Genomic DNA, 24,585 nt, shown 5'->3' with positions numbered 1-24,585 from the left:
ATTCCCATTCTGATACCATAGCATCCACCTCAGATGCTGGCCTCGGTGTCGAGTCGTGTAGAGTACTGTCCCATAACGCCTCGTTGAGTAGCTCCTGGTTGACCCCCTAGGCCACCGGTTGCTGCGAGGGCGAGGGTGACACGCGCATTACTCTGTTTCCCAGAGGCTTGTCCCCCGGAAGTCCGGGGAGTGCTCCCATCTCGGAGAGCTTCTTGGTCGTCATGTCCGGATCGGGCTCGTCGTTCCCTATAAACGTCCAGCTCTCCTCGGCCTCTTCGTCTTCGTCTTCTTCGGCATGCGCGTGTTTGCCTGCCTTTCTCTTGATCAAGCTCGTCGCGTACTCCATATCGCGGTACAGGCACTGAATCGCGTTTTCCACGCCTCGTTCCTATTGTTGTGTTAGTTGGTCATGAACTTGAACACTTGGACCGGGAGTTATGACTTACGCTGCGAATCTGCTCTCCCAGCACGCGAGCCTTGACAATCATACGGTCGTTATGCGTAGCTTCCCAAAGCGCGCGAGCAAAAGAGACTGCACCCCATTTCTTCAGACAGATACCGACGCCGATATCCTCGACTCTGCCGCCAAAGAAGAATTGGTCACCAAAGAAGGGTCGAATGATGGTCGGAATACCAGCCCTCAAGCTAGCACCCGTCGTGCCGGATCCACCATGGTGGGCGGCTGCGTCAATCTGTGAAAACAGCCAGTCGTGAGGCGCACTCTTGATGACGAAAATCTCGGGCGGGATAACGGGCTCATCCTTTGCGCTCTCCGCCTCACCCTGCTTGGCCACACGATCCGACCAGCCCTTGGACAAGATGCAGCGCACATCGGCCTTTTGAACGGCGTCAATGACCTCTTGAGTCATCTTGGCCGTATCATTCACGATGATAGATCCGAAGCCGACGTACACAAGCTTCTTCTCGTCCGCTCTGGCCTTGGCGATGAAGTCGACAAGTTCCTGAGGCGGCTTGAAATCCGTACCCTCCTCCAAGAACCAGTAGCCGGTGACGCGAATCCAGTCCGAAAAGTCTAGAGGCGGTGCGACGACGTACTCGGAAAAGTTGTAGAGGAAAGGAACCTTATTGGGCTGCATCTTCTCGAGGCTGGTGTTGGGCAGCTTGAGTGTGTTGTTGCGCCAGCGATTGACCTGATGAGCAGTCGCCTTCCAGAAAATGTTGTCAAACATGACATACGTCATGTAATTGTACGCACCACCCATCTTGTACTCGGGCATAACAAATGCATGAGGGTAGGCTCTGGTCCGGGTCCACGGCATGGTGAAGGCTCTGAAGTAGGGAATCGAGAGCTTCTCTGCAATGTGAATGCCCGCCATGGCACTAGGGCTCTCAATGAGGAGATCAGAGCCCTGGCAAGCCTCCCACGCTGAAACCAGCAACTCATCCAGCCATCCGCGGAACATGGAGTTGGCCTCGCGCAGAAAAGCCCAAGTGAACGTGCCGTTCTCGATGCAGAGTCTCATGAGCTCACCAGGATCACCGTCGACCTTTGCGAATTCGATACCGTGGCCCTCGATCCAGTCCTTGAACTCGGCGTGAGTAGCGATCCGAGGCTTATGGCCTTCTGCAATCAAGCCCTTGCACAGCGCAATGTACGGCTGAACGTCACCTCTGGAGCCGATCGTCAAGCAAGTGATCTTCATCGAGTGAGGGGGCTTAAAGTTGAGGAACGAGGCTTTGGGGTCGTCGAACAATATAGTCGGAGCATCGCTAACGCCTGAGCCTTCCTTCGGCAAGCGAAGTTCGTGGTCGTGGAATTCCTCGACTTGGCGAGCCTCCTTCAACGCGTCGCGCTCGGCCATGGCGTTCTCCTCCTCTTCCTTCTCGTCCAGGTCCAGGTCTCCCGACTCCTTCAGGTACCGTGTTGTCTCCAGGCTTTGCAACAGAGTGACAGCGCAATCGTCTCGGAGTTCGGCCTGGCCAAACTCGAAAAAGACCTCCTCGTGGCCACGAATGACAACCACCAAGCCAGAGTAGCCGAACCGGAAGCCCTTCTCCTTGTCAACGTTTTCAATATCCTTCAAGGGGAGAATGAGCTTGGTCCTCGTTCCAGGCAACAAGCTGCGGAAGCAGAAGGACTTGTCGCTGATGTAGATCTTGCCGTACAATGGCAAGACACGCAAGATGTAGCCGAAGTAGGTCGCTTGAAGCTTCTCCGTCTCGGGCAGCGCGAAATGTGCGCGGAATCGATCCATGGAAGTCTGGATCTTGCCCTCTGCATCCTCGTATAGATCTTCATCGTCCGTCTTGATTTCAGGAGGAGCGTCGTAGTGCTTCCGGCCGCCTCGCCACATGCCCGACACTTTTTCGACGTAGCCCATTGACTCCGTTGCCAGCATAGAGCCCAACTTACCACTAGTGCTGTTGAGATACTGGGCAAAGGCGCCCACACGCTGCAGAGGGAATGCGCCCATCTTGGTGATACTTTGCAGCGTAGGGGTCACGGGAGGTTTGTCGCCATCATTGATGGAACCTGTCGTTGCAGCATGCTGGCCACTGTATGCGGCCAATGCAGGTGGGCTCCTATTGTCGCGGCGCTGGTTCTTTTCGAGCTCTGTCCGGGAGGCAGAAGCTGAGCGTCGGACCGTGGGGTTCTGGAAGACGTCGCTGCCGCGCAATATTTGGCTTGCCGAGGGATCCTCGTTCGATGATGCCACCATGCCTGAATAGCTCGGATCTTCCATAGATGACTGGACATAAGAGTCAGTAGAGCCCTGCTTGTGGGTCCCGTGACGAGAGTCGTCGAGACGGTTCCTGCTCATGGAGCGTCGGTTGCCGCTGAAGCTGCGTCGGGGCGAGGAATCGCGAATGATGGTCGACAGGTCCAAACTACGGCGGCGGAACCCCCTAAAAGCATCGAAACTAGCTCGCGCAGCATCCATGCTGGCGCGTGGACTGAGAGCCGAGGGGCTGTGAGCAGACAGTGGTGACAGCGTCGCCTTGACAGCATCGGGCAGCTTGGTCGTCCTGAGCTTCGGCGGCGCGATGCGTCTACTTGCGCTCATGGAGCTGCGGGCTGAAGCTGGCACCGGCTGCTTGTCCTGCCTCTCCTGCTCCTCCTGAGCTTGCGCTGCCTTGAGGAGGGCCGCATCCTTTGCGCTAGACGATGCATCCTCGATAAGAATCTTGAGCACACTTATGGCGTCCTTGCCAAAGCTGAAAAAGGAGAAAAAGTATTCGTCAATGGCGTAGGTCTCGTCATTATCAATGACACGAATCTTGCAGGTATCGGCAAACTCGAGCATCTGGGTGTCCTCGATATCAATGACGTTCTCAATGGGCAGCGAGATTTTTACACTGTCGCCCTCATTGTGAGAACGGAAGATGACTCTCTGCAGGCTCTTGACCCATTCCTTGGCACTGGGAGCACTATCGGCGCGGAAGTGGTAGGTCCGGTGGTGAGTGACGACGGTAAATGTGAGGCCATCCTTATTATTGTTCACGCTGGCCGAGATACCGTAACGGAGGTCGATCTGGCCGCTTGGGAAGTAGACGTTGGAGGGGTCCTTGTAGTATGCTAGAACATCACCCTTGAGGCGGAACCAGTAGCGATTGTACTTTGGGTTGCGCTTGCCGCTCTTGGACAGATAGCCCGACTTGACGACCTCGTGCTGTTCTTCTGTCAGTATTAACTGTAGAAAGATGGGTTGTAGGTAAGTGGAATACGCACCGCCTTCTTGGGTAGGTAGGCATAGAAGCAAATGTGCTTTGCCGTGATGTACATGTAGCCCTGGAGTAATACGCTCTGGAGCAACCAACAAGGGTATTCTGCTTGCGCATCAGCGAATTGCGTCTGTGGTCGACGGAGCATTGTTCATGTACATACCCTCAATGACAGCTTCGGGATGGTCAAACTCAAAGATATCCTGCAGACGGCGAGCCAAGGCAGTGGAGTTTGAATCGGCCGAGTCGCTGTAGTTCAGCTGGTCGCTAGACCGGCGGTCGACGTCGAAGCTGGGTCTTGCGGACATTTCGGCCTTTGCCTCGAGCATCCTGCTCATAACGGGGGCCAGGCGGTGGCCGTCTTGGTCATCGTCTTCTCTTGTATCATCGGCGGGTTGTGACGGAGAGGGCTCGGAGGTGTCGCTAGCTTCCTCGGAGGTGGGCTCCAGCTTGGAGGGCTCCTTCTTGGACTTGTGTCGTGGCAGACGTGGGAGCGCCGGTAGCGATCGGAGGAGCTTGGAACCGGAGATCTTGCGCCGGTGTTTCTCGGTCTTGGAAGAGGAATCCTTCTTGAGGACGGTCGTCTTTGACAAGTCGGAGTCGTTCTGGCGGCGCTGTTTGCGATGCAAGAGGTGGCCGATGCCGTGGGCCTTGTCGTCGCCACCATCCAACTTATCGGCACCGTGACGGCGTGTGGGTTCGTCATCGTCGGCGCTCTCCTCGTCGCTCGATTCGAAGCGGTCGTGGAAGTCCACCCGTGAGCCGGCGGCAGCAATGAGACCGAAGATGGACTGGTTCATGTTCATAAACATGGGCGGGCCCTGCTGCGGTACCAAATCCTCCTCTCTGCTATCATCGCCCTCCTTTAACCTCTCTGGCAACTCCATGGTTGGGGTCTGTGATTCGTGCCGCTTCTTCTGCAACTTCCTGCCGACGCGCTTCTTGACATCGTCCTCGCCAAAGCTAACGCTCGCAGCGCCAGCTTGAGCGGGCGACGCCATCGCTATCAGGGTATTTCTTCGGTCGGTCGGTCGGTCGGTCGGTCGGATACAGTCAAACGAGTAGTAGGTGGCAAGCTACCTTGGCGAGGTAGGGCTTTGGGGAAGTTTACAATCTCTTTGTCCGGGCGGCACGGATGGTGGAGAGGCGGGGAAGGGCGAAAGCGAAGTAGACGACGCTGCGGCAGCGGAAGCGACGCACTGCGGAAAGGAGGGTGGGAGAGTGGAGGAAGCGTCGTCTGGCTACAGCGGGTTCATTCGGGCGATGACGATAAGGTTCGAGGTCGCGGGAGGGTTACGGACTACAAGACGAGGCAGGCCGGGCCCAAAGTCTTATGACGATAAAGTACAGAGTGAATGGTCAGGTAAGGTGAGCAAGGTAGCGAAGTAAGCAAGGTGAGGTAAGAAGGGTATCCGTGGGTTGGGCCGTTGGTTTGGGATGAAGACGGAAAGGCAGCCAGAGAGACACGGCGACAACCTTGAAGAATGTACTGTGTAAGAGAGAGACAACAGAAGTTGAGGAGTGTGGCACAAAGACCAGAGTCAAAAGGGTTAGGTAAGGCAGAGAAGGTGAGGTACTTTGCTCCCTGGGTACTTGTCAGCTAGTAGTAGGTAGTACTCCGTACATACTATGTAGAGAAGAAAGTGCAAAGCAATGAGACTGAGGCCTACAGATTACTTCCTAGGGAGTAGGCACCTCGCTGATCAGATATTAGGAAATGCAACAGTTGAACAAAGGTTATTGCTGCGCCTGAACCCCGGAAAAGACGGGGACGGGGACTGGGATACAATCGACGGATGGCTCAAATGGCAAGGGGAAAAAGGCGGCAATTCACAGCCATCTACGGAGTACTGAGTATGTACTAAGTAAGGTATTTGTTAGGCAGTTCGGTTCCGTTGCATTCACCCTTGAAGCTACCTCAAGTATTCATATGGTAAGTAGACAGTCGAGAGTACCGGGAGCAGCCAGGCCTCTTCAGGTAGAATGAGAGTGTCTCGAGAGAGAGTCAGAGACTCATTCTCTCACAGTCTCACTTGCTCCATTGTCGTTCGGAAGTGCACTAGCAGCACCTTAGCAGCAGCTGGACTCCCCCAAGTTCTGTGCGCAGCTGCACGCGATGCTGCGCCAAAAGTACGCGCATTTCCTCCTCTCTATCCGCAATGTACCCGTACCTTGTGGACCTGGGATGCATGGGTTCTTTTCTCAGGGGTCTAGTCATTCCTCTCGTTTTCTCTCTGTTTACTTTCCCATTGGACCGGTGTCTTGGACGGAGTGGGTTCATCTTTGGTCGCTCCAATGTCTGATTGCATGAAGCTTGTGATGGCCCATGTAGGAGTGGGCCCTGCCTGTTTCTGCCTCTGCTTACCCAGTTGCCGTCTATGACTGGTCATAGACTAGGCAGGTAGGACATGTTGTATCTCATCTCCGCTTCTCGCTCCTCAGGTCTCTTTACAGATGTGAGAGTGAGATGAGCAGGATGAGAGATGAGAGGCAACAGAAGAAAGGAAAAGGAAAGGAAGGCGCCGTGGGGGCCCACAAGTACATAGGTACGAGTGACTGCAACCAAGTCCCCTGTGGATCCCGGACATATCCCACCCCTCTCATTGGCCTCAGATTAAGCTCTCTTATCGATAAGTCACTCCCATGACGCCAAAGTGCCCCATCCGGGTCCCATCACAAGATCTTGACAAAAGACGTGGATTGCCATGTGAGCCGACCACTCCGGCCCAGCGCCGCCAGCCTGACCTCGCTCCCGCCAGACCCGAGGCACACAGTACTGTGTATAGTCTTCATCAGCAGATGAATATCGAGACCACTCATTATTCGCCTTCACACCACGTTGATATTCACTGTTCCGAGGCCAAACACACTCCATAGCTGCCGTCACTCACGTAGGCTCAGACTCACACACAGACCCAAAATCAAGGTGAGAACGAGGGGACCAAGCCTAAAATGACATCAGCCCAGAGTGACCGCAAACGACACTCTCTGGCATGAGCATCTGCCCGAGCACTCAGATTCGCATCGCGGGGGCATCCCAGATCTGCCCCATATCAAGTCCCCTCTTTTGTTGAGAGCCGCTCAAGCTTTGACTGAGAAAAACAACCAAACGGAGCAGAAACCAGTCAATGTCGTCAAATTTCAATGTTTATTGTTTGACAAGAGTTTTCATAAAAAATTCGCCATGGGCCTGTAGCCCTCACTTGAGATGTTCTCCCTTGACAACAACATCATATTCATGTTGAATTTAGATGAATGCAAAACATAAAATTAACCAAAACAACTCGCATCCATATAAGCATCTTGATATTTCATTGCATCTTCATCGCAACGTACTTACCTTACACTGCGTCTTTTGCCTTGCTCGATAATTGTCTCTGAGCCTTATGCAGTCGGCCGAGGTCAACAACAAATCCCACCACTGTATCTCATGTCTCACTTCAAATCCGACCACTTCAAAATCACTCAATTATTATACGAAAAGCTTCACTGCCATGGATGATGTGTTCCTTGCTTTCACTTCCTTCCTAATAGCTTCCAGCCTTCCAGCAACTTTTGTTCCCATTGAAGCGGTGCCAGAGATGAACCGCAGGCGTAGTCGCAAATGGCGGAACGCGATACTCTACCGCAGTGCTTGGGCTTGACAGCTTCCGTCATCCTCATGCAAGAGTAACCCATGGAAATGGCTAGCAGCAGTCCGTCTTGAAGTAGTCATGACACCAACGTGCACGATCGCAGAGCTTGACTGAAGCCGAGACCCGGACCCGAAATGCCGGTCACCATCGCCGAATCCTACTGCGGGGGCGGGGCATCAACACCCGCGCGAGAGGGGGAGACGGGAAGTGACGACGTCGCGCAGTATATAGAACTCAATCCGTTTCTTGACATCATTCCACATTTTCGCTGAGCACTGAGTGTCTGTCCTCCGTCTCAAACTTTTCATCACCGCTGTAAATCTCGGGCCTCCTCTTACTTTGAATACCACGGACCACCAAAGCGTATCTTAACGGTGTACCTCGAGATCTAGCCCAGCATGAGGTATCTCAGATCCCCTCACGCACTGCTCACCTTGCTCACCTTCTTAGCCTGTTTGGCGTAGGTGACTGCCTTTTTCTTTCTATCTCATGATGAAGAATCTCAAGGCTCGCAGGAACAGCAAGCTACAATGACTAACTTCTGCCAGTCCCTCGTCACAACAAAGCCCCCCCTTCAACGAGAGTAATCTCCCAGAAAACCGCACATCCGCCGCCTTCCCCCTCCCCGTTCCAACCCTCGACCTCGACTTCCGCATCGTCGTTGACCTCAACCCGCTCATCCCCGTCGGCGTTGGCCCCTTCGGTCAGCGGAACTGGATCTCCTTTTCCGGGGGCGCCTTCTCGGCCAAGTGGGGCACCGGCACTGTTGTCGCCGGCGGGCAGGACAGCCAGATTGTCGTCAACGAGACCCTCAGCACTGCCGTCGAGACGTCGTACCTGCTCAAGACGGATGACGAGACGCCGGCTTACATTACTGTAAAGACGACGGGGTGGCGGACTGGACCGAGGGAGGTCATGGAGAGGTTGTTTGATCCGGCTAGGGCGAATGATGTCAAGCCCTCCGAGTACAGCTTCCGGTTGAATGTCAAGATGGAGACGGGAGATGAGAGGTACAAGGATATCGTCAACACTGCCATGTGGGTTGGTAGTGGTGCTCGGCTGGGAGCCACGGTCATCTACGATGCTTACCGGGTGGTTTAAGGCGCAAGTGAGTTCTGAGCAGCATGAAGACGATCAACAATACAACTTTTCCATCAAGGAGGTCCGTTTGATATGCCTTCATTTGTAGACATATAACGCATGATCAACTATTTATACTTGTAGAGGATTTTGTCGTGGTGGTAACTGACACAAAGCAATTTGCTCAATGTAGCTTCAAATTAGAACCTACGTGAAGTACACGGGAAAACTCGATACAACGCCAATTTACGTCTGAGATATGTTTTAATGGGCAAGAATCGTCTCAAGTACAATAGAATTCATCTTCATACTTGTAAACTACAGACAATTCTTGAAAACCAGATACTAGCGATGACCCAGGCTCCTACTCACCATTCCGAAGTTTCACAAATAATCACGCAGTGGAAAGCCAAAGGCTGGCTGGACAAGTCACCATTCCAACTTCAATCAGGCTCTGAGATCCGTCTTGAATTCCATAATACCAGAAATAAGACTTCCGTGCATTGATAAGAGGAAGTATGATGGAGGCCGCGAATGGAAGTAGACCTCTGCTAACTACATCCCGCAGCAGCATGACTGATCACTTGTTAGAACTGCACGACCAACCTGAGTACTAAGGCCCATAATAGAAGACTGATCAAGACCAAGGATAAAGTCTGTTTGGTATACTGTGGGCCTCCTGATACCTCTCCCCACAGGATCGTAGTGTCAATCACCTTCGTAGGTAGCAAGCAGCGAATGCTTGAAACAGTGGCCATGTCCCACCCAAGACAGCTTCACCCATCCAGTACTTCATCCAGACGGGCTGTTTTCCATATTATTTTCGACAATTCGCCTTTTGTTTCCTTGTGTCTTCAGCGATAATGAGATACGGGTGTGTATTGCTTTCACTCCTGGGCTGTCACATCATGACACAAATGGGTACTGCAGGTATGCACCTTTATGGCGGGCAGGCAGTCTGTTCAACGGCAAACGTTCACCAGCCAAAGCAATGTAAACAAGAACTCTTTTATCCAGTACTTTGTCCGAAATGCCCCAGCGTTATCCAAACAACACCTGGCCGAGATCTTATAGACGGTTTCCAAGCCGCATAACAGCGTTCAGGACTACCCTGACCACCGTAACCGCATGGGGCTGATGGCGTCTGCCTGGATCGTAGACAAGCTCAAGTATTCCATCTTCCAGAACCCTCCAGAAAATATTTATATTGTTGGCGGCCTGAAGCATCCGCCACAGCAGTAATGACCTCCTGTCCCCTAACGCCGCGCAAAATGACATGCCAACTCCTGTTCCTCCCCGGCGCCAAGAAGGCCATCCAATGTACACGAAATCCCAGCGGTCCCGCATCAATACCTCCAGGCTTACTGCCACAAGCACAGCTTTCCACTTGCCGTACCACCGGCCACCCAGTCCATCGTCGGATGGAAGTGAGCGACAGCGGGGACAGCCGAGATGCCGTCTCCACCTAACTGCGCAAGTTGCTCGCCATTGGCGGCGTACACGTCGACGAAACGGTTCATGTTCCCAATCACAAATTTCTGGATGCCGTCCTTCGGGCGCTTTTGCCACTGGGGCTTGAGGATGGTCACCCAACGGCCAGTCTGATTGTTGTGCTTTACAATATGCTTCGGCTCCATCTCGGTGGACTTGTCCCAGTCGGCATGGTCTGCCCAGTCGTAAATTTTGATGGTGTCATCGTACGAAGACGTGGCAATGTGGCCGCCGGGACTCCATGACGCGTGAGAGACTGATAGGCGGGAGTTGTGCTCGTAGAGCATGGCAGGGTGTCTCATATCTCCCTTGCCGGTGACCTTCCGCAAATCCCAGATCTTGACCGTTCTGTCGAGAGACGCCGTGGTCAGAAGGTGCGGCTCGCGCGGGTTCAGAGAGAAGCCTCCAATCTTGTTGTCGGACAACTGCCACATCTCTGTGGACTTGGGGTCGCGGATGTCGACCTTTCCAACGGCGCCATTGAGAGTGGAGAAATAGATAATGTTCTTATCTGTTAGAGGGATATCAATGGCAGACAGGGGGATATCTTCATTCTTGTCCTCGGGCTCCCAGACGGGCAAACAAACGTCCTTTTCTAAATCTAGCACACGGACGGTAGAGTCGTATGAGGACGTGTAAACCTTTTGCTGCTCGAACGGAGAAACGATGATGGTCGTAATCGTTCTGGTGTGGATTTTGTAGGCACCAATCTTGGGGTCGAACCAGGCGTCTTCGTCATCATCGTTCTCCGGGGGGCCATCCTGAGAGGCGTCGAAAACACCTAGAGCGCCTTCCTTATCACCGGCGAATACCAGGGGTTTGTCCTCTGTAGGATGGAAAGTGGCAGCGTAGATGCGCAAGGGACAAATCTTGATGTCTGGGACTATGTGAGCAACTACAATCAAAGATAAACACACCATGCCTGACGTACCTTGCGGGCTCCATTTCTCATAGAGCTCCAATTTGCCCATCTTCTTGCGCAACTCCTTCAGGTCCTTATCAGACGTGTTCTCCACGTCTTCATCCGTGAATGTGGGGACGCCGGGCTGGGCACCCCGAGGGACCAGTGCGCTCAATCCGGTGATTCCGTTGTTGAACTTCTTGCCATCGACGGCGATGTCTCCCAGACTAAGGTTGCCACCGATCCTCGTCCTTTTGGCCTTTTCTTGGGCAGCCTTTTCTTCAACCTCGACCTCGTACTTGCGCTTCAGGGTCTCGTTGTCGGCATCGAAGCCTGCAACGCGAGCACTGCGACGGACCGGGCCAGTGGGAGCGACAGGCTCCTTCTTTACTGGAGTCGACCGAGACTTTGGTGCTGGTTTGGGCTTGGGAGGCATGATCTTATTCGAAGCCTTGGCCAAGTCGTCCAACATGGTCTTGTTCTTCGCAATGTTTGCGAGGCGCATCTTCTCGAATGCACTCATCCCCTGCTCCTCCTCGGCTTTGACCTTGGTGCGGGCCATGGTTGCGGTTTCCGGGATGGGTGTGAACAGGAAGAGGTAAACGTATGCGATCTGATGGTAGTAGACCCGGATATGAAGTGTTTGATTCGGGGATTCGGTATGCGAGGGGGCGTATCAGGCGGTGTTCGTGGTCGTTCAGAGTAGGGCTGTTCACAATGTTAAGCAGGTTGAAGTGGTAATGAAGAGGAAGTCTTGTGACGTACTGTGAGAATTGCAACTCGGGGAATGCGATTGCAAAACCGAACTTGCTTCTGACCGAAAGAAATTACAACCCTGAGCCAGATGTGGGAGTTGTGAAGCCAAGAGAAAGTTGGAAATAATGGCAATATTAGTGGAAAGAGAAAAGAGGCAATTCAGAAGGAGTAAATCACGACGGAAGGAGCGCGGTGGAGGCGAACCTGCCTAATTGAAAGCGCGTCGCAACGCGTCGAGGTCCCCGGCGGTTGCAGGGGGTTTAATGTCTATTACGTCAGCCATCAGCACCCTGTCACGCCCGTGTCCGTCGTCGGTCCCTGCATGGCCCGAGCTTCCCCTGTTGGATTTTTGGATGGAAATTTTGTTGCGTCGGCAGATTCGCAACTTTTGACCATCGCAAAGTGAAGTGCATAGCTTGCGCTTCCAACCATACAACACACGCACACCATGGCTACAACATTGACGCCCTTTCTCTACCAAACGAGGACAATCCTAAGGGCCTCCGTCTCTGTTCGATCCCTCTCGACAACCGCAGGCCGGCTCCACGCCCACCCCCGAAGCCGCGGCGAACAGAGCATCCCCTTCGAATGGGACGGCCCTGCCCAAGAGCGAACGGATATCCCCAGCGGCCCAGACGGCGAGAGAAAGTCCACCATTACTCCGACCGAGAGACAAGTTTTCCGTGCAATCTTTGACGATATTGCGAAGCGTGGCGGCCAGGTCCCGCCACAGGCTGCTGCAGACGACGCCGCCTCCTCCTCCTCCTCGCAAGTCGAACCCGAACCCGAGTCCGGATCTCGCGATGCCATTCTGCGAAAATACCCCCCTGCTCTGCGCCGCGCGGCTGAGGTCGCACTTGGAATGCGCCAGGTGCAAGGCGACCAGCTGACCTCGTCGCGCATCTCCTTCAAGCCGGAAGAGGAGCTCGAATCAGACCTGGAAGAAGCCGCCAAGCTCGAAGCTGCGCGCAGGGACGCCCGCGCTCAAGAAGCTGTTCGTCTACAGGCCCTTCTGGACCAGTGCAACACAGACGTTGAGGTCTGGAACGTTTTGGAACGCGACGTCTTCTCCATGGTCGCAAGGCTGGGTATCTCTGAGGACAAGCAGCGCCAGCCGGATCCGGAAAAGAAGGCCAAGCCCTCGTTGCACAAGAAGTCGTCCAAAAAGGCCCAGCCAGACGCCCTCAGCATGGACTCCCATGGTCCGCTGTACTCCATGCACCTCCTGCAGGGCCTCAAGACGCTCGACCAGTCCTTTGCGCACTCCTCCCCACTGGCCTTGAACGTCCTCCCGCGGATTAAGGAGCTCGGCCTGGCCTCGTATGTCCTCGGCGTCTCTACGCCATTCTACAACGAGCTGGCCTCTATCCTCTGGTACCGCCACGGTGACACACAGGCTGTGCTCGCCGTGCTGGACGAGATGCAGTTCGCCGGTCTCTTCTACGACATGCAGACCCTGCGCCTCATCGATACCATTGAGCTGGCCCTAGACTCGTTCCGTGGCGGCAAGCTGGGGGTCTTCTCCCAGGCTGTTGGCACCATGCCAGGCTACAATCTCGATGTCAAATCTAGGGTGGCGCGTTACGCGCGAAGGGTCCGCCATAGCCTCAGGGAGCGCAGAGGTAGTGCGCGATACTAGGACTCCCGGTGTATAGTATAATGGTGATGGATAACTGCTGCCAAGGCCTGAGAGAGAGGCGAGGCTGCTTGTACAAGATACTGTAATATATCTGTAAACATAACACTCCGCATAGCGAATCCTCATCAGGATTGGAACCATGGACAAGGCGCACGGCGCTCCTGGTTCACAAATGTAATCAAGATTCAAAAACACCAAAAGTTCCAACATTTCCAAGGCATAGACGCGCTATCTTGAGCATCTCGATGTTGGCTGAGACATTGTCACCAGAGAATACGCGCCTTGCGATTTTCTCTCTAGAATAACAAGCAGACAGACAGGCTGAACAGGGCAGGACAGAGCAGGAATCTACTATTCCACTTGCTTCCCAAGCGGGCAGCCGGACTTCAAACCGGACTTGTTGGGCTTCAAAGAAGATCGGTGGTCCCGAGGGATTGTTAAGCCTTTTAGGTATTTTTAAGCCTTCGGGAACTAAACAAGTGTGCTCACCCCCGCGCCATAAATCCATTCCTGGCCATTCTTGAGAACTTTTCTCTCAATGTCTTTGTTCTCAGCCCTAGATGGGTAGACTTCACCCCCTCCCAAGATTCCAAATGGATTTGAGAAGAGCTTGGGCCTGGTCGACAGTTGTTAGTTATTAGCCAGGGCGTCCCACAGCCATGTTGACGGGAAAGGCGTTATTTCGTCTTTTCTCACTACATGAACTTGTTAGACACGGTGCAACGCCGCCAGGGGAGAGCGCTTGGCCTACTTGCTGCCACTTGTTGGATCTGAGATGTATGCTGGGATCGTCCGATGGAGAGGTCTTGTCTGAGGACACACCTCTGTGTGGAAGATTGAGGCTTCTGGTTCCTGAATGGAATCTCGTGAGCTGCTTGTATTACCCCTCGTTGCTGTCAAAGACGAGGCTTTCTTTCGGAGCTTCACTGCGTGGGCGAAATGCTTCAAGCCACGTTCAACTCAATGTGGTTAAGTCAGGCAGTCCAATCTGATGCTTACAACAAAGTGTTTCCTGAAGAACCAACCCGTGCAGAATTGCCGTGCCACATGCTGGGCGTTCTTTGGCTTGCTTCATCTTCGTGACGATCCAACTCAAGGGCCTGGAAAAACGTCATGGGCGACACTGGAGAAGAGACTTTGCGTCGGTGGATATTGTCTAGATAGCTTCTACAGAAAGACGGTAAAGTAACATCGCCGATCTTTGGTGAAGATGGACAAGCTTGAGGTATTTTGGTCAATATGACTCCATTCTGAGAGGTAGATTAGTGTTCTTTTGAGGAATCTGGTAGGCGCCGCAAGGGATCAACCAAAAAGGTAACTCAAAGAATATATCAAGGATTGGCGAAGATGAGAGAGTGATCCTAGGTGATCCTAGGTAATTGTAAGCATGAAGGTGAAGCAGCACTCATATCTTGTCTATCCACTGCAAGCAGTATACTCATCCGAAGAACTGTATTATGGTCAAGTTGGAAATCTAAATCACGAGCTTGATCAATGCCTCACTCAGTATGAAAGAAAGAAAGGGAGTTGATGATGAGTAAGATCAGCGGCGAGAGTTTGACCTTTGTTCACAAAGCGGCAAGAAATATGATGGATGATGCACTTCGTTATCTCATGAGCCAACTCAATATCTGACTCCACAACGAAGCCTACTACTTATTTACTTTATAGTCACATTTTCAAGAATACATTAAAAGAAAAAATACATCAAACCAGGAAGGACGCCATAAAACAAAACATCAACACATAATGAGGTGCGCACGCCCTGAGCAAAATGTGAAGTTGCGGCCAGTGTGGATTGAACACACGACCTTCAGATTGATTGAATGAAGTTTCTAGGGTTCAGAACCCACTTCAGTCTGACGCTCTCCCAACTGAGCTATGTCCGCCGCTATCTTCGAGGTCCACCTGAACGTGGTGCTTCTATGAAGCCGGAGCTGTTCGTTGCGAAGACTTGGTTGAGGTTGTGTGATCATTTACAATTGAACATTCTAGAACAATTCCTCGTCTGCATAGAACGTGTCAGAAACCTTAAACCAGAGTCATGAAGATAGTGTGGTAGACACCGGGGATGGGTGCGTGCTCTTTGCCCATGGAATTACAGCGAGTCACTCTGAGACATCACCAAAAGAGAATGAATAACCAAAGATTCAGCCTCAAACGAGGTAGACTTTATTATACCCAAATTTTTCCAAATGCTCCGTAGAAGAAGGACTCCCTCGGCTTCGCTAGCTGATGCGGCCACAATGCCTCCATGTCTTGGTTGAAAAAGAAAATCACTGCTTTTCATATCGCAGAGTCATGAACCCATATGAACATCCCAAATCTCACACACACGCTGCCACCTAGCAGTCTAAGCTCCTGAGCATCCCAGCACCTCTGCTTACCACCCACGGGTGGCCAGCTTCTCCTCAGTCTTCAAGCTGTCGCAGTTGATGCCGACCATGGCCTCACCAAGTCCCTCACTGCACTCGGCGAGGACCTTGGCGTCCTTGTAGTGCGTCGTCGCTCTCACGATGGCCTTGGCGCGCTTGGCCGGGTCGCCAGACTTGAAGATACCGCTGCCGACAAAGACACCGTCGCAGCCGAGCTGCATCATCAGCGCCGCGTCCGCGGGGGTGGCGACGCCGCCGGCGGCAAAGTTGACGACGGGGAGACGGCCGAGCTCGGCCGTCTGCTGGAGTAGCGTAGGGTCGACCTCGAGCTCTCTCGCCAGGGCGCGGATGCCCAAGATGCCCTCGGTCGCGAGAACACCCTTGGCGCGCGCAATGTCTCTGGTGACCTGCTTGACGTGGGTGACGGCCTCGACGACGTCGCCGGTGCCGGCCTCGCCCTTTGTGCGGATCATGGCGGCGCCCTCTGCGATTCTGCGCAGGGCCTCGCCGAGGTTGCGGCAGCCGCAGACGAAGGGGGCCTTGAAGTCGGCCTTTTCGACGTGGTAGACCTTGTCGGCCGGGGTGAGGACCTCGCTCTCGTCAATGTAGTCGACGCCGAGAGCCTCGAGAATCTGGCACTCGACAAAGTGGCCGATGCGGGCCTTGGCCATGACGGGGATGGTGACGGCATTCTGGATCTCCCTGATGACGGCAGGGTCGGACATGCGGGCGACGCCGCCGTCCTTGCGGATGTCTGCCGGGACGCGCTCCAGGGCCATGACGGCGCAGGCGCCGGCCTCCTCGGCGATGCGGGCCTGGGCGGCGTCGGTCACGTCCATGATGACACCTCCCTTGAGCATCTGGGCGAGTCCGGCCTTGACGGCGAACGTGTTCTTGGCATCGCCGTTGGTGCCGTTAGGCTTGGTTGCGTCGTTGTTGGTCATTGTGATATGAGTTTGAGTAGTAACTTTTCGGGGGGTATCTTTGAGAAGGATGAACCGCTATGAGACGAGCGATAATACTGAGTCGAAGAGGTTGTGAGGTGGGATGATACAGAAGGTCTGAGTGAAAGAGACGGGAATAGAACGGCTCTGGGAGTGAGGGGTATCTTTTTTTTCAATCAATCAGAGAGAGAGGAGGGCCTCAAAATGGTTAACGAGGATTCAAGATGCTCCGCTTCACGATGGGTCTGGTTGTATGTCATGAAATCCGGGGAAAAGGGGTCTCGAGAATGAGATGTGAACGAAGGGGGGGCAAATATGTATATGGCGGCAGACAACAACTTCGATGATGACACGGCATGTTCAGCGAGGGGTCCAAGATTGGACGAAGGAGAGAGAAAAATTTTACGCTTCTGCTGTACCGAGTCATCCCGTCTTTCCCGCGGATCGCTTCCATTTGCTTGGAGAACAAGACTGAACGGTGGTGGTGGTACAGAAAAACCCCTCCGCCTAGGCGAGCCGAGCAAAGCAGCGCGTGGTCCGCGACTGAGTCGGCGGCGACACTTGGCCGTAGGGGACCCCTAGGGCCGAGCTTACCACCCAGCAAGTCTGCAGATAGTCATGACTACGGTGTACCTACTGCGCAGTAGACTGCGACTCTGTGAGATGGATGGCCTGCAGCGAGCATGGAGGGGGGGACGACGGGTCAGGGCCCGATCTCGGAAAGGCAAGATACGGTTACTCCGGGACCCGGTACATGGAGAACCTTAATGGAATGGCAGTGTCATCGAAGTATCCCCCGAAGGCAAAGTCGTAGGCCATGGCGGGCGCGCGGAGGGCGGCCCAGTCCCACGCACCGGTGTTTGAACGGGTGGCGGGAGACAGTTCTGGATGTCTGGACTCTTGACACGCTTCCCTTGGTATTGCCAGATAAGGAGAAAGCTGAGGGATCCGTGCTGTGGGACTTGTTCGTGTTGTGGATGGATCATGGCCCGACATATTCTCTTGATCATGGGTCGCTCTGACAATGCGCGCATATAGCGTATGTAATCGTAATACCAATGTGCATCTCACCCTGGTAACTCGCAACCCGGCTGAGCCAAATGCTTCCTCCACAATTGGTGACAAGTTTCTACCGATCTTCCACATGCTCCGAACGGCGGCGACAGTTACCAAAGACTGAAGGGCGGGCGGAGAGCAGAGCGGTTGTCATCGGATGTAGATCCGAGCGATGCCCCTCGGCCCCCCCTCCATGCCGCTCCCTTCAAGTTCTGTTCCGCGCGGGACAACACCCAGATCGCCCCATCTTGTTCCGCCCGAGCTGCAGAGTCAAGCTGGAATAAGCCCCGTATGCATGGAATCTTCTCTCGCCGCCGCCGCTGCAGTTCCATCATCCGTGACTCCATCTGACGGACGCCTTTCCCTGTCCCGTTGCTCCGCCAGTCTTTGACATCAACTACCAAGTAGAATAACACCGTTTGCATGGATCTTTGGTCTTGACATCAAGCAGCCCCGCGCCCTTTACGCCCTTTGCGCCCACAGCAGTTGGGACATACCTGGTCTACAATCTGTGGACTACCTACAGCGGAGCGAGTCGGCGACGAACTACTGCTAAGCCCACCGTTACATGGCTGCTAGCCAACCTCTCTGACTAAACCGCCGATTACTGCAGTGCGGGCAACATAAAGTACCATACTTTAGCTAGCAAGGGTCTTCAACGAGACCGTTGTCGCCAAGGCCGACGAAGCAACCCCCAAATCCCCGTTATCCTACACAGTAATCATCTTGCGCGGATCGCCTTCAATCTTTCGCTGCTCTTCACCGGTCCGGGGCGTGGTGTCCGACTTCAGTCGTTCAGAGTCTGTGTAAATGACTCAAACACAACACTCGGAATCCTTTGCGACTCTATTACTACCCATCATCCTCAAGAACCCTGCTGAATGCCACAAGCCTCACAACGTTGAATCTCACAACACACTCCTCAAAATGCCTTCTCTCACTATCGGCGTTCTGGCTCTTCAAGGCGGCTTCCATGAACATGTCCAGCTCGTACGGAAGGCCGCCGTCTACCTCGCTACGGCCGAGTCTTCGGTGCCAAGCCCGAGACCCGAGATCGCTGCCATCGAGGTCCGCACCGAGGCAGAGCTCCGTAGTTGCGATGCCCTCATCATTCCAGGCGGAGAGAGCACAACCATCTCGTTTATCGCGGCGCAGTCCGGGTTGATGGAACCCCTCAAGGAATTCGTCAAGTAAGCCACCTCGCTCAACTCTCACCCACCAAAGATCCGAGTTTGCGTTCATGATGTCATGTGTGAAATTGAGTGAATTCCACACCTCATTCGGTTGCTTTTTCACTAGTATTCTCACTCACTCACGCACTCACTCACTTTTTGCGAATACCTTGGAGGTCTTGGAGAGAGTTTTCCCGTGAGACAAGGTCTAATTCTTATTCTTCTTTTTAGAGTCGACCGTAAGCCAGTCTGGGGAACATGCGCCGGCGCCATCCTTCTCGCTGATGAGGCAAATGCCACCAAGAAGGGCGGCCAAGAGCTCATCGGCGGCCTGGGCGTTCGCGTCCACCGCAACCACTTTGGTCGACAAATTGAGAGTTTCGTTGCGGACCTAGACCTGCCCTTCCTGACGCAGGGCGACGGCAACACGAAAACGGCGTCATCCCCTTACCCTGGCGTCTTCATCCGCGCCCCAATCGTTGAGGAGATCCTCTCCACCGAGGCGGGCGAGAAGGGCGACAAGCCGGCCTCCTCGGCTGTCGAGGTCCTTGCCGTTCTTCCGGGGCGAAAGACCAAGGCCGCTGAGGGCGTCAGCCAGAGCACTGCGGACGACTCGGTCGGTGATGTTGTCGCTGTGAGGCAGCACAACATCTTTGCCACGAGTTTCCACCCTGAGCTCACTGACGATGTCCGCATTCACGTTTGGTGGTTGGAGCAGGTGATGAAGGCTGCGGCACCGACATCATCTGCATGACTGGGGCCTTGACGGCGGTTTTTTTCTCCTTCACGAACGAAGTGAAGTGATGTCACGCCACATATTCGCAAAGGAGGAAAAATGAGAAAAGATTTACACGAAACCATTGACGGATTAACTTAGATAGTTACCCAGGGCGTACCTATCGTCTCTGCGTCGACGTTGAGGGGTGGCATACACCATCTATGCCACAATTATGCCACCAGAGATGTCACCGGGGGCGACAGTTTCGAGTCACATCTCATCACATTTCACATCCCACCCGGCTGGCAACAAGTAGAGACAAGAGAGGGCCATCTTGCATCACGCACAGACGCAACGGGAGGAGATTTGCAGATCTTAGTGCTGGCCAGCCTGGTCGCAACGGGTAGGCAGAGAGTTTGCGTAGCGCTGCCTTTGTCGATGGAATGAGGAGAAATGGGCTAGTGACATCCGTGGCTTGCGCGGAATTTGACCCTCCCGCCAATCCAGACACATCATCAGATCAGGCGGGAGCCGAGGGTTTACCCGTGAGTACGGGCCGGTAAACAAGAAAAAAAGTGTGAGATAATAGCCTGTGTAGCTACGGCCGGGGTCCCGCGGGAGGAGGAAGAGTGCGGCGAAACGGCCCCGCAAGAGAAGGGTAAAGATAGAATTTAGAATAGACCAGACGGAATCGCAGATGATCAGCAGTCCTAGTTCCAGCCGCTGCGACATCCAGTCAGCAGGGTTCAAGATGGCTTCCAAAGTTCAACGAATGCAGACATTTCCAAGACTCCCAGATGTTCAGCTGTGCAGATCCGAGAGCCGAGCATGAGGTCAAACCTCACTCTCGGATCCATATGTGCCCATGTCCATGATCTCGGGATGGTTCCTGGGGGGGTCAATGGGGTCACAGGGGTTTGTCGTCACATCGAGACCCGATGGACAGGGCCGTGATGAAATGATCGTCCAGAAAATGACATGCAGACGAGACCCGACGACGCGTATTTCTTTTGACAATGGGAAGCATGGCCAAGAGACGCAGATCACTCTTATTTTTCCCCAAAAGGCGGGATATTACTTCCAGACGGAGGAGGGGAGGCACTGGGCTTTCGAACCCTGGAATTCGCGTGTAACCCCAAAATGTGACTGATATCAGGGGGACCCTCATGATCTGATTGCTACCCGCACTCTAATATTGCGGGATCTAGCATCTTTCAAAAGCGGGCTTTTCGTGAGTCGGATGTAGAATGGTGATAGTTACACAACTTTTATTAGTGGTATTGGCACAAAGATTCATCTCCAACTAAGGCCAAGTAGTCGTGGTAGTGAAAGAAAACGAAGAATGCGCAGAATGGTCGCGATCAGGAAATGGAGCAAGTAATCTTATGATCGAATTTGATTTGAAGAAGAAGTACTCAGACCTCGTTGATTTTGTGTATATCTAATATCTACTCAATGGAACAAATGTTGAAGATCCTTTGATGGATAAGGTACTATGATGAGGGTATATACTGGACCGAAGTAAGGTTATACAAGGAAATGAAAGTAAAAGCCCTCAAAGGCTCGTATTGAAAACAATTGGTATCAAGTATTGTCCTTAGAAGCAGTAGAGGCAACATGAAGCAATACGCAGGCTAAGAGTTCATGAGTCTTAATGGCCATCAACATCATCCACAATCTGTGGCACACACACATTTTCCCGCTCGCTCCACCCGCTCGCTTGCTTATGAAGACATGATCAACAAAAGAACAAATGCGCTGACGCAAAGAACAAGAGACTTGTCTGAAGAGACGACGTGTCCGGCACCGCTGTTGAAGTTGCCAGGACGGAAGGATGGATCAGCATCGGCAGTGACGGTTGCAGTTGACTTGTCGGTCACGGTGACTGAGACCGACACTGTGGCTGTTTGTGTAACCGGCTCGGCAAAGAGACCCCCATCGAAGGTAGAGACGCGTCCAGGGACATTGGTGATTTGAGGCAAGCAAGGCTCGCTCGCGCAGGTCTGGACGATTGTGCGCGTCGTGGTCAAGCCAGGCTCTGTGATGGTCTCGAGGAAGGTTGAAGTGACGACGGCATCAGTCGCTTGAGGGACAGTGAGGACGGCACTGAATGGTGTTGGGCAGTCGGTGCAAGTAGCTTGGGTTGTAGTGAAGCCCGGAGGAAGGACACTGCCTGATGGTTGGCATCCTGTGATGCCGGTGCAGGTCTGGGTGATGGTGTAAGTCTCTGGCCTCAGACCCTGAGAGCACCCCGGGCAGAAGGTGGGATAGACTGTTGTATAGACTGCGGTGAAGGGATCATTGTTGGTCCCTGTCGGTGCAAGTTGTTGAGGGAGGATATAGATCGAGATCGGCTCAACCCTGGTAACGGTGAGGGCATCTAACGTTGTGGTGGAGGAACAATCTTCTTGTCTGCGGTAGACCCTTGCGCCAGCCGCAACGGCAGCGAATGCAAAGATGAGTTGCAACATTTTTGTAAGAGGCGAGAGGTGAGCTGGAGTGAGCTGATGTTGGATGGTTCAAGATTGTCGCGGTTGGATTCAGGGTCCAAGAGTGGCAGGAATCTCGGGCTGAAGAAGGAATGCGGACAAACTCTATATCAGGACATCTTGATCTCAAGATGGACCGATATCGTATGCCTCCCGTGCCGCCTTCACCCCAGCCGCCAAGCCGTTTGTCGACATCTGACATCCATCTCCGGAGCGTCATGTCCACTCGGGCGTCAACTCTATTGTTCATCCAACCCTCTTGGGGACTGCAAAGACGTCCCCCCCAAGAGCCTCTCGAGAGTCTCACGGCCGGAACAGACGCAATTCCCACAAAGCCCTCATAGAGCTGCAAAGGAACAGTATGAGTGGGTTTGCTCGAGAGAACGGCTGAATGCATACTTGCCAAGGTCTTTGTGACTGCGATCGTGATGCCTTCTGACCAGAGACTCCAATACCTGGCCTCGCTCAGCGCTACTGTCCGCGTGCGGTCGTGTGTGAGGGTATCTGTAGTCTCCCAGGACTGCTTGTCTTGTTCGGGAAGACAGGTTGGGATAGCTTCAACTGTCACGGGCCGTCCTGGTCAAGGGCGAGTGGTAACCGGATCCGAACAAGAAGCAGAGATCGGAAATAAGAGATAACTGTCAAAGCTTCCGTGGGAACGGTGAGATTGAGTTCAAGGGTCTAGGCTCTTTGTAGGGTGTGTGTCTTGGAACTAGACGGGATGACGGCTGACCAACCGCGACGGCTCCCCCGGGGAAAACCGCGCCAACTGTTGCGTAGATCTCGCGCATTCCCTTCCCGTATTTAGTTGCGGTCTAACTCTGCTAGTGTGTTATTTGACAACAACTCCTCACTCCTCCACTCCCACAGACCAGACCGACAGAGTTGACTAGGTAATGCACACACCCCCCTCGGGATGGGGGACCTCCGACTCACCATCCACTTCCCGTCAGTTCGTTTCCGGGCTGTGGCGGTAATATTCCCAAAGAGGCACCACAGCAGGTTGAAAGAGGCGGCCGAAGGAGGAGGGCCTGCCACAACAAGTAGCCCACAGCCAGCAACGGTTCGGCTACATTGAACGCCTCCTGCTGGGGAGTTAAGAGAAGCTTGGACGGATTTGGTCAAGATGGACTTCAGCTCCCTCGAACCGTCTCGCACCTTATTGCGTCTGACTGACCTCCCACACACACACACACACACAAGCACACACAGAAACGACCAGATAGCTATGACCCACCAGCAACGCTTTCGTACGGAGGCTGCAAGTCATCCTAGACCTGGGCGGCAGCTAGCGGAGAGAGCTTCTGCTAAGCATCTAATAAGTAAGGTCGGTAAGGTGCAAGAAAAGCTACTAAGAACGGGAGCAAATCCTCCCCTCTTTCGGACGACCCGCAAAGCAATAGGGCCAGGCGGATGTTGTCGTCTCAACCGTCGTCGTTCCTGCGGGCGCGGAATCTGAGATGACGGGAGTCTAATGCTAGTCAAATCACCTTAGCTATGTGTTTTCTCACCTTGCCCGCATACCTAGGCTCCTGTGGCTCTCAACCACATCACCCATCACCGCTGACGCTACCGACGAACAAACAATGTGATTGTCTACAATGGGCCAACTCTGAGCATTCTTGAGTGTTACCTAGTAGCAATCACAGCAGTATCGCTCTCCATCTCACCTACGCCGAGCGCGGAAAATCCGCCGTGGGCTCCCGAAGCGGCTCTAGTTCCCTCTCGGTTGACGGTCTTGTCTTAGATCTTCAAAAACGCCAGACCCCATTCTCACCAATCGCTTCTGAACAGCATCACAACTTTGGCCGGAACGAGCAGAACTCGGCCAGATTCAGTCACAGAATAGGTAACCATGAAGTCAGGCGAGGCATCAATCCTCCTGTTTTCGAATGAGATGGCTCTCGCCTCACTCTCATGGCTCTGCCGTATCCTCGACGAGAGGCACTCGGCCCGGTAACAGGTTCGCCACGATTTGCTCGCCATCTCTCCCTCCCTCTCGCCTCTTCTCTCGCTCTTCTATTTGCCTCTCTTCGCTTCCGATATCTGCCCTATTTTACATCTCGTCATTACTTGGACGTTGCAATCGAGTCCGAGGTAGAGTATCCATCATCCTCATCACACAGAGACATTGTGAGCCAGCTTGGCATGCGCCTTGGGCCGAAGACAGATCCTGCCATCGTTCCGCATAGGATACGACATTCCACACGCCTTCGGCCCATTCTGTCGGTTAGGAACGCACCAGTCTCACGGCAACAAGCTACAGCAGAACCTCACCATTAAAACAATCGAGCCATCTTCGTTGACCGTCGTACAAGAAACACATCTAGTATTTGTTTCACGGCGTCCACACACTTTGGCCTCGAACGCTTCTCTTGTTTGCCTTTTTTCTCTTTTTCCTCCCCCCGTTGAAACAGCGGCGCCTCCCGTCTTATTCGAGAGATGCCACTGCATGGTCAATAGTCGACCAGATATTTCCTTGTACGACTCTACTATACCTTAATATTCCGAAAGGAAACAAAAGAAAAGGATCGGCTCTGATTAGCAACAACGACGTTACACAACTAAGGTTAATCTTGCTGCTGCTCGGCTTCCAGACCTGGTGTCTTGGACGGTCTTGAGACTATCGTGCTGGAATCACGCAG

General features: G+C 53.5%; 9 protein-coding genes and 1 non-coding gene across 10 annotated transcripts; 4 read left to right on the top strand and 6 right to left on the bottom strand.

Annotated features, from left to right (window-relative positions):
* Positions 1-29: 29 nt before the first annotated feature.
* CLUP02_07028 (glycosyltransferase family 28 domain-containing protein) lies at positions 30-6,074 on the bottom strand (the record flags this gene model as incomplete). The annotated part of the gene is made up of 11 exons (XM_049286025.1): positions 30-41; positions 116-388; positions 447-3,632; positions 3,692-3,789; positions 3,848-4,760; positions 4,818-4,925; positions 5,033-5,269; positions 5,628-5,677; positions 5,718-5,743; positions 5,798-5,864; positions 5,927-6,074. 11 exons carry the CDS (start codon positions 6,072-6,074, stop codon positions 30-32), a joined length of 5,118 nt encoding a protein of 1,705 aa, XP_049143168.1.
* Positions 6,075-7,453: 1,379 nt separating this feature from the next.
* Positions 7,454-8,420, top strand: CLUP02_07027 (uncharacterized protein; the record flags this gene model as incomplete). Its single annotated transcript, XM_049286024.1, has 2 exons — positions 7,454-7,542; positions 7,868-8,420. The coding sequence occupies 2 exons, from the start codon at positions 7,454-7,456 to the stop codon at positions 8,418-8,420; spliced, it is 642 nt and encodes a 213-aa protein (XP_049143167.1).
* Positions 8,421-9,760: 1,340 nt separating this feature from the next.
* CLUP02_07026 (WD domain-containing protein) lies at positions 9,761-11,353 on the bottom strand (the record flags this gene model as incomplete). Its single annotated transcript, XM_049286023.1, has 1 exon — positions 9,761-11,353. The coding sequence occupies one exon, from the start codon at positions 11,351-11,353 to the stop codon at positions 9,761-9,763; it is 1,593 nt and encodes a 530-aa protein (XP_049143166.1).
* Positions 11,354-11,407: 54 nt separating this feature from the next.
* On the top strand, positions 11,408-11,953 carry CLUP02_07025 (uncharacterized protein; the record flags this gene model as incomplete). The annotated part of the gene is made up of 3 exons (XM_049286022.1): positions 11,408-11,493; positions 11,544-11,662; positions 11,733-11,953. 3 exons carry the CDS (start codon positions 11,408-11,410, stop codon positions 11,951-11,953), a joined length of 426 nt encoding a protein of 141 aa, XP_049143165.1.
* A 42-nt stretch (positions 11,954-11,995) lies between these two features.
* Positions 11,996-13,186, top strand: CLUP02_07024 (uncharacterized protein; the record flags this gene model as incomplete). The annotated part of the gene is made up of 1 exon (XM_049286021.1): positions 11,996-13,186. One exon carries the CDS (start codon positions 11,996-11,998, stop codon positions 13,184-13,186), a length of 1,191 nt encoding a protein of 396 aa, XP_049143164.1.
* A 1,783-nt stretch (positions 13,187-14,969) lies between these two features.
* On the bottom strand, positions 14,970-15,075 carry CLUP02_tRNA089. Its single transcript has one exon. It is a non-coding gene; the product is annotated as a tRNA-Phe (tRNA).
* A 494-nt stretch (positions 15,076-15,569) lies between these two features.
* On the bottom strand, positions 15,570-16,505 carry CLUP02_07023 (pyridoxine biosynthesis protein; the record flags this gene model as incomplete). The annotated part of the gene is made up of 1 exon (XM_049286020.1): positions 15,570-16,505. The coding sequence occupies one exon, from the start codon at positions 16,503-16,505 to the stop codon at positions 15,570-15,572; it is 936 nt and encodes a 311-aa protein (XP_049143163.1).
* Positions 16,506-17,269: 764 nt separating this feature from the next.
* On the bottom strand, positions 17,270-17,539 carry CLUP02_07022 (uncharacterized protein; the record flags this gene model as incomplete). The annotated part of the gene is made up of 1 exon (XM_049286019.1): positions 17,270-17,539. The coding sequence occupies one exon, from the start codon at positions 17,537-17,539 to the stop codon at positions 17,270-17,272; it is 270 nt and encodes an 89-aa protein (XP_049143162.1).
* An 832-nt stretch (positions 17,540-18,371) lies between these two features.
* CLUP02_07021 (SNO glutamine amidotransferase) lies at positions 18,372-19,487 on the top strand (the record flags this gene model as incomplete). Its single annotated transcript, XM_049286018.1, has 2 exons — positions 18,372-18,751; positions 18,965-19,487. 2 exons carry the CDS (start codon positions 18,372-18,374, stop codon positions 19,485-19,487), a joined length of 903 nt encoding a protein of 300 aa, XP_049143161.1.
* A 1,688-nt stretch (positions 19,488-21,175) lies between these two features.
* Positions 21,176-21,922, bottom strand: CLUP02_07020 (uncharacterized protein; the record flags this gene model as incomplete). The annotated part of the gene is made up of 1 exon (XM_049286017.1): positions 21,176-21,922. One exon carries the CDS (start codon positions 21,920-21,922, stop codon positions 21,176-21,178), a length of 747 nt encoding a protein of 248 aa, XP_049143160.1.
* Positions 21,923-24,585: the final 2,663 nt, after the last annotated feature.

Source organism: Colletotrichum lupini, chromosome 3 (genome assembly GCF_023278565.1).
Source record: "Colletotrichum lupini chromosome 3, complete sequence".
Classification (NCBI taxonomy): domain Eukaryota; kingdom Fungi; phylum Ascomycota; class Sordariomycetes; order Glomerellales; family Glomerellaceae; genus Colletotrichum; species Colletotrichum lupini.
This window is presented reverse-complemented; position numbering and strand designations above follow the sequence as displayed.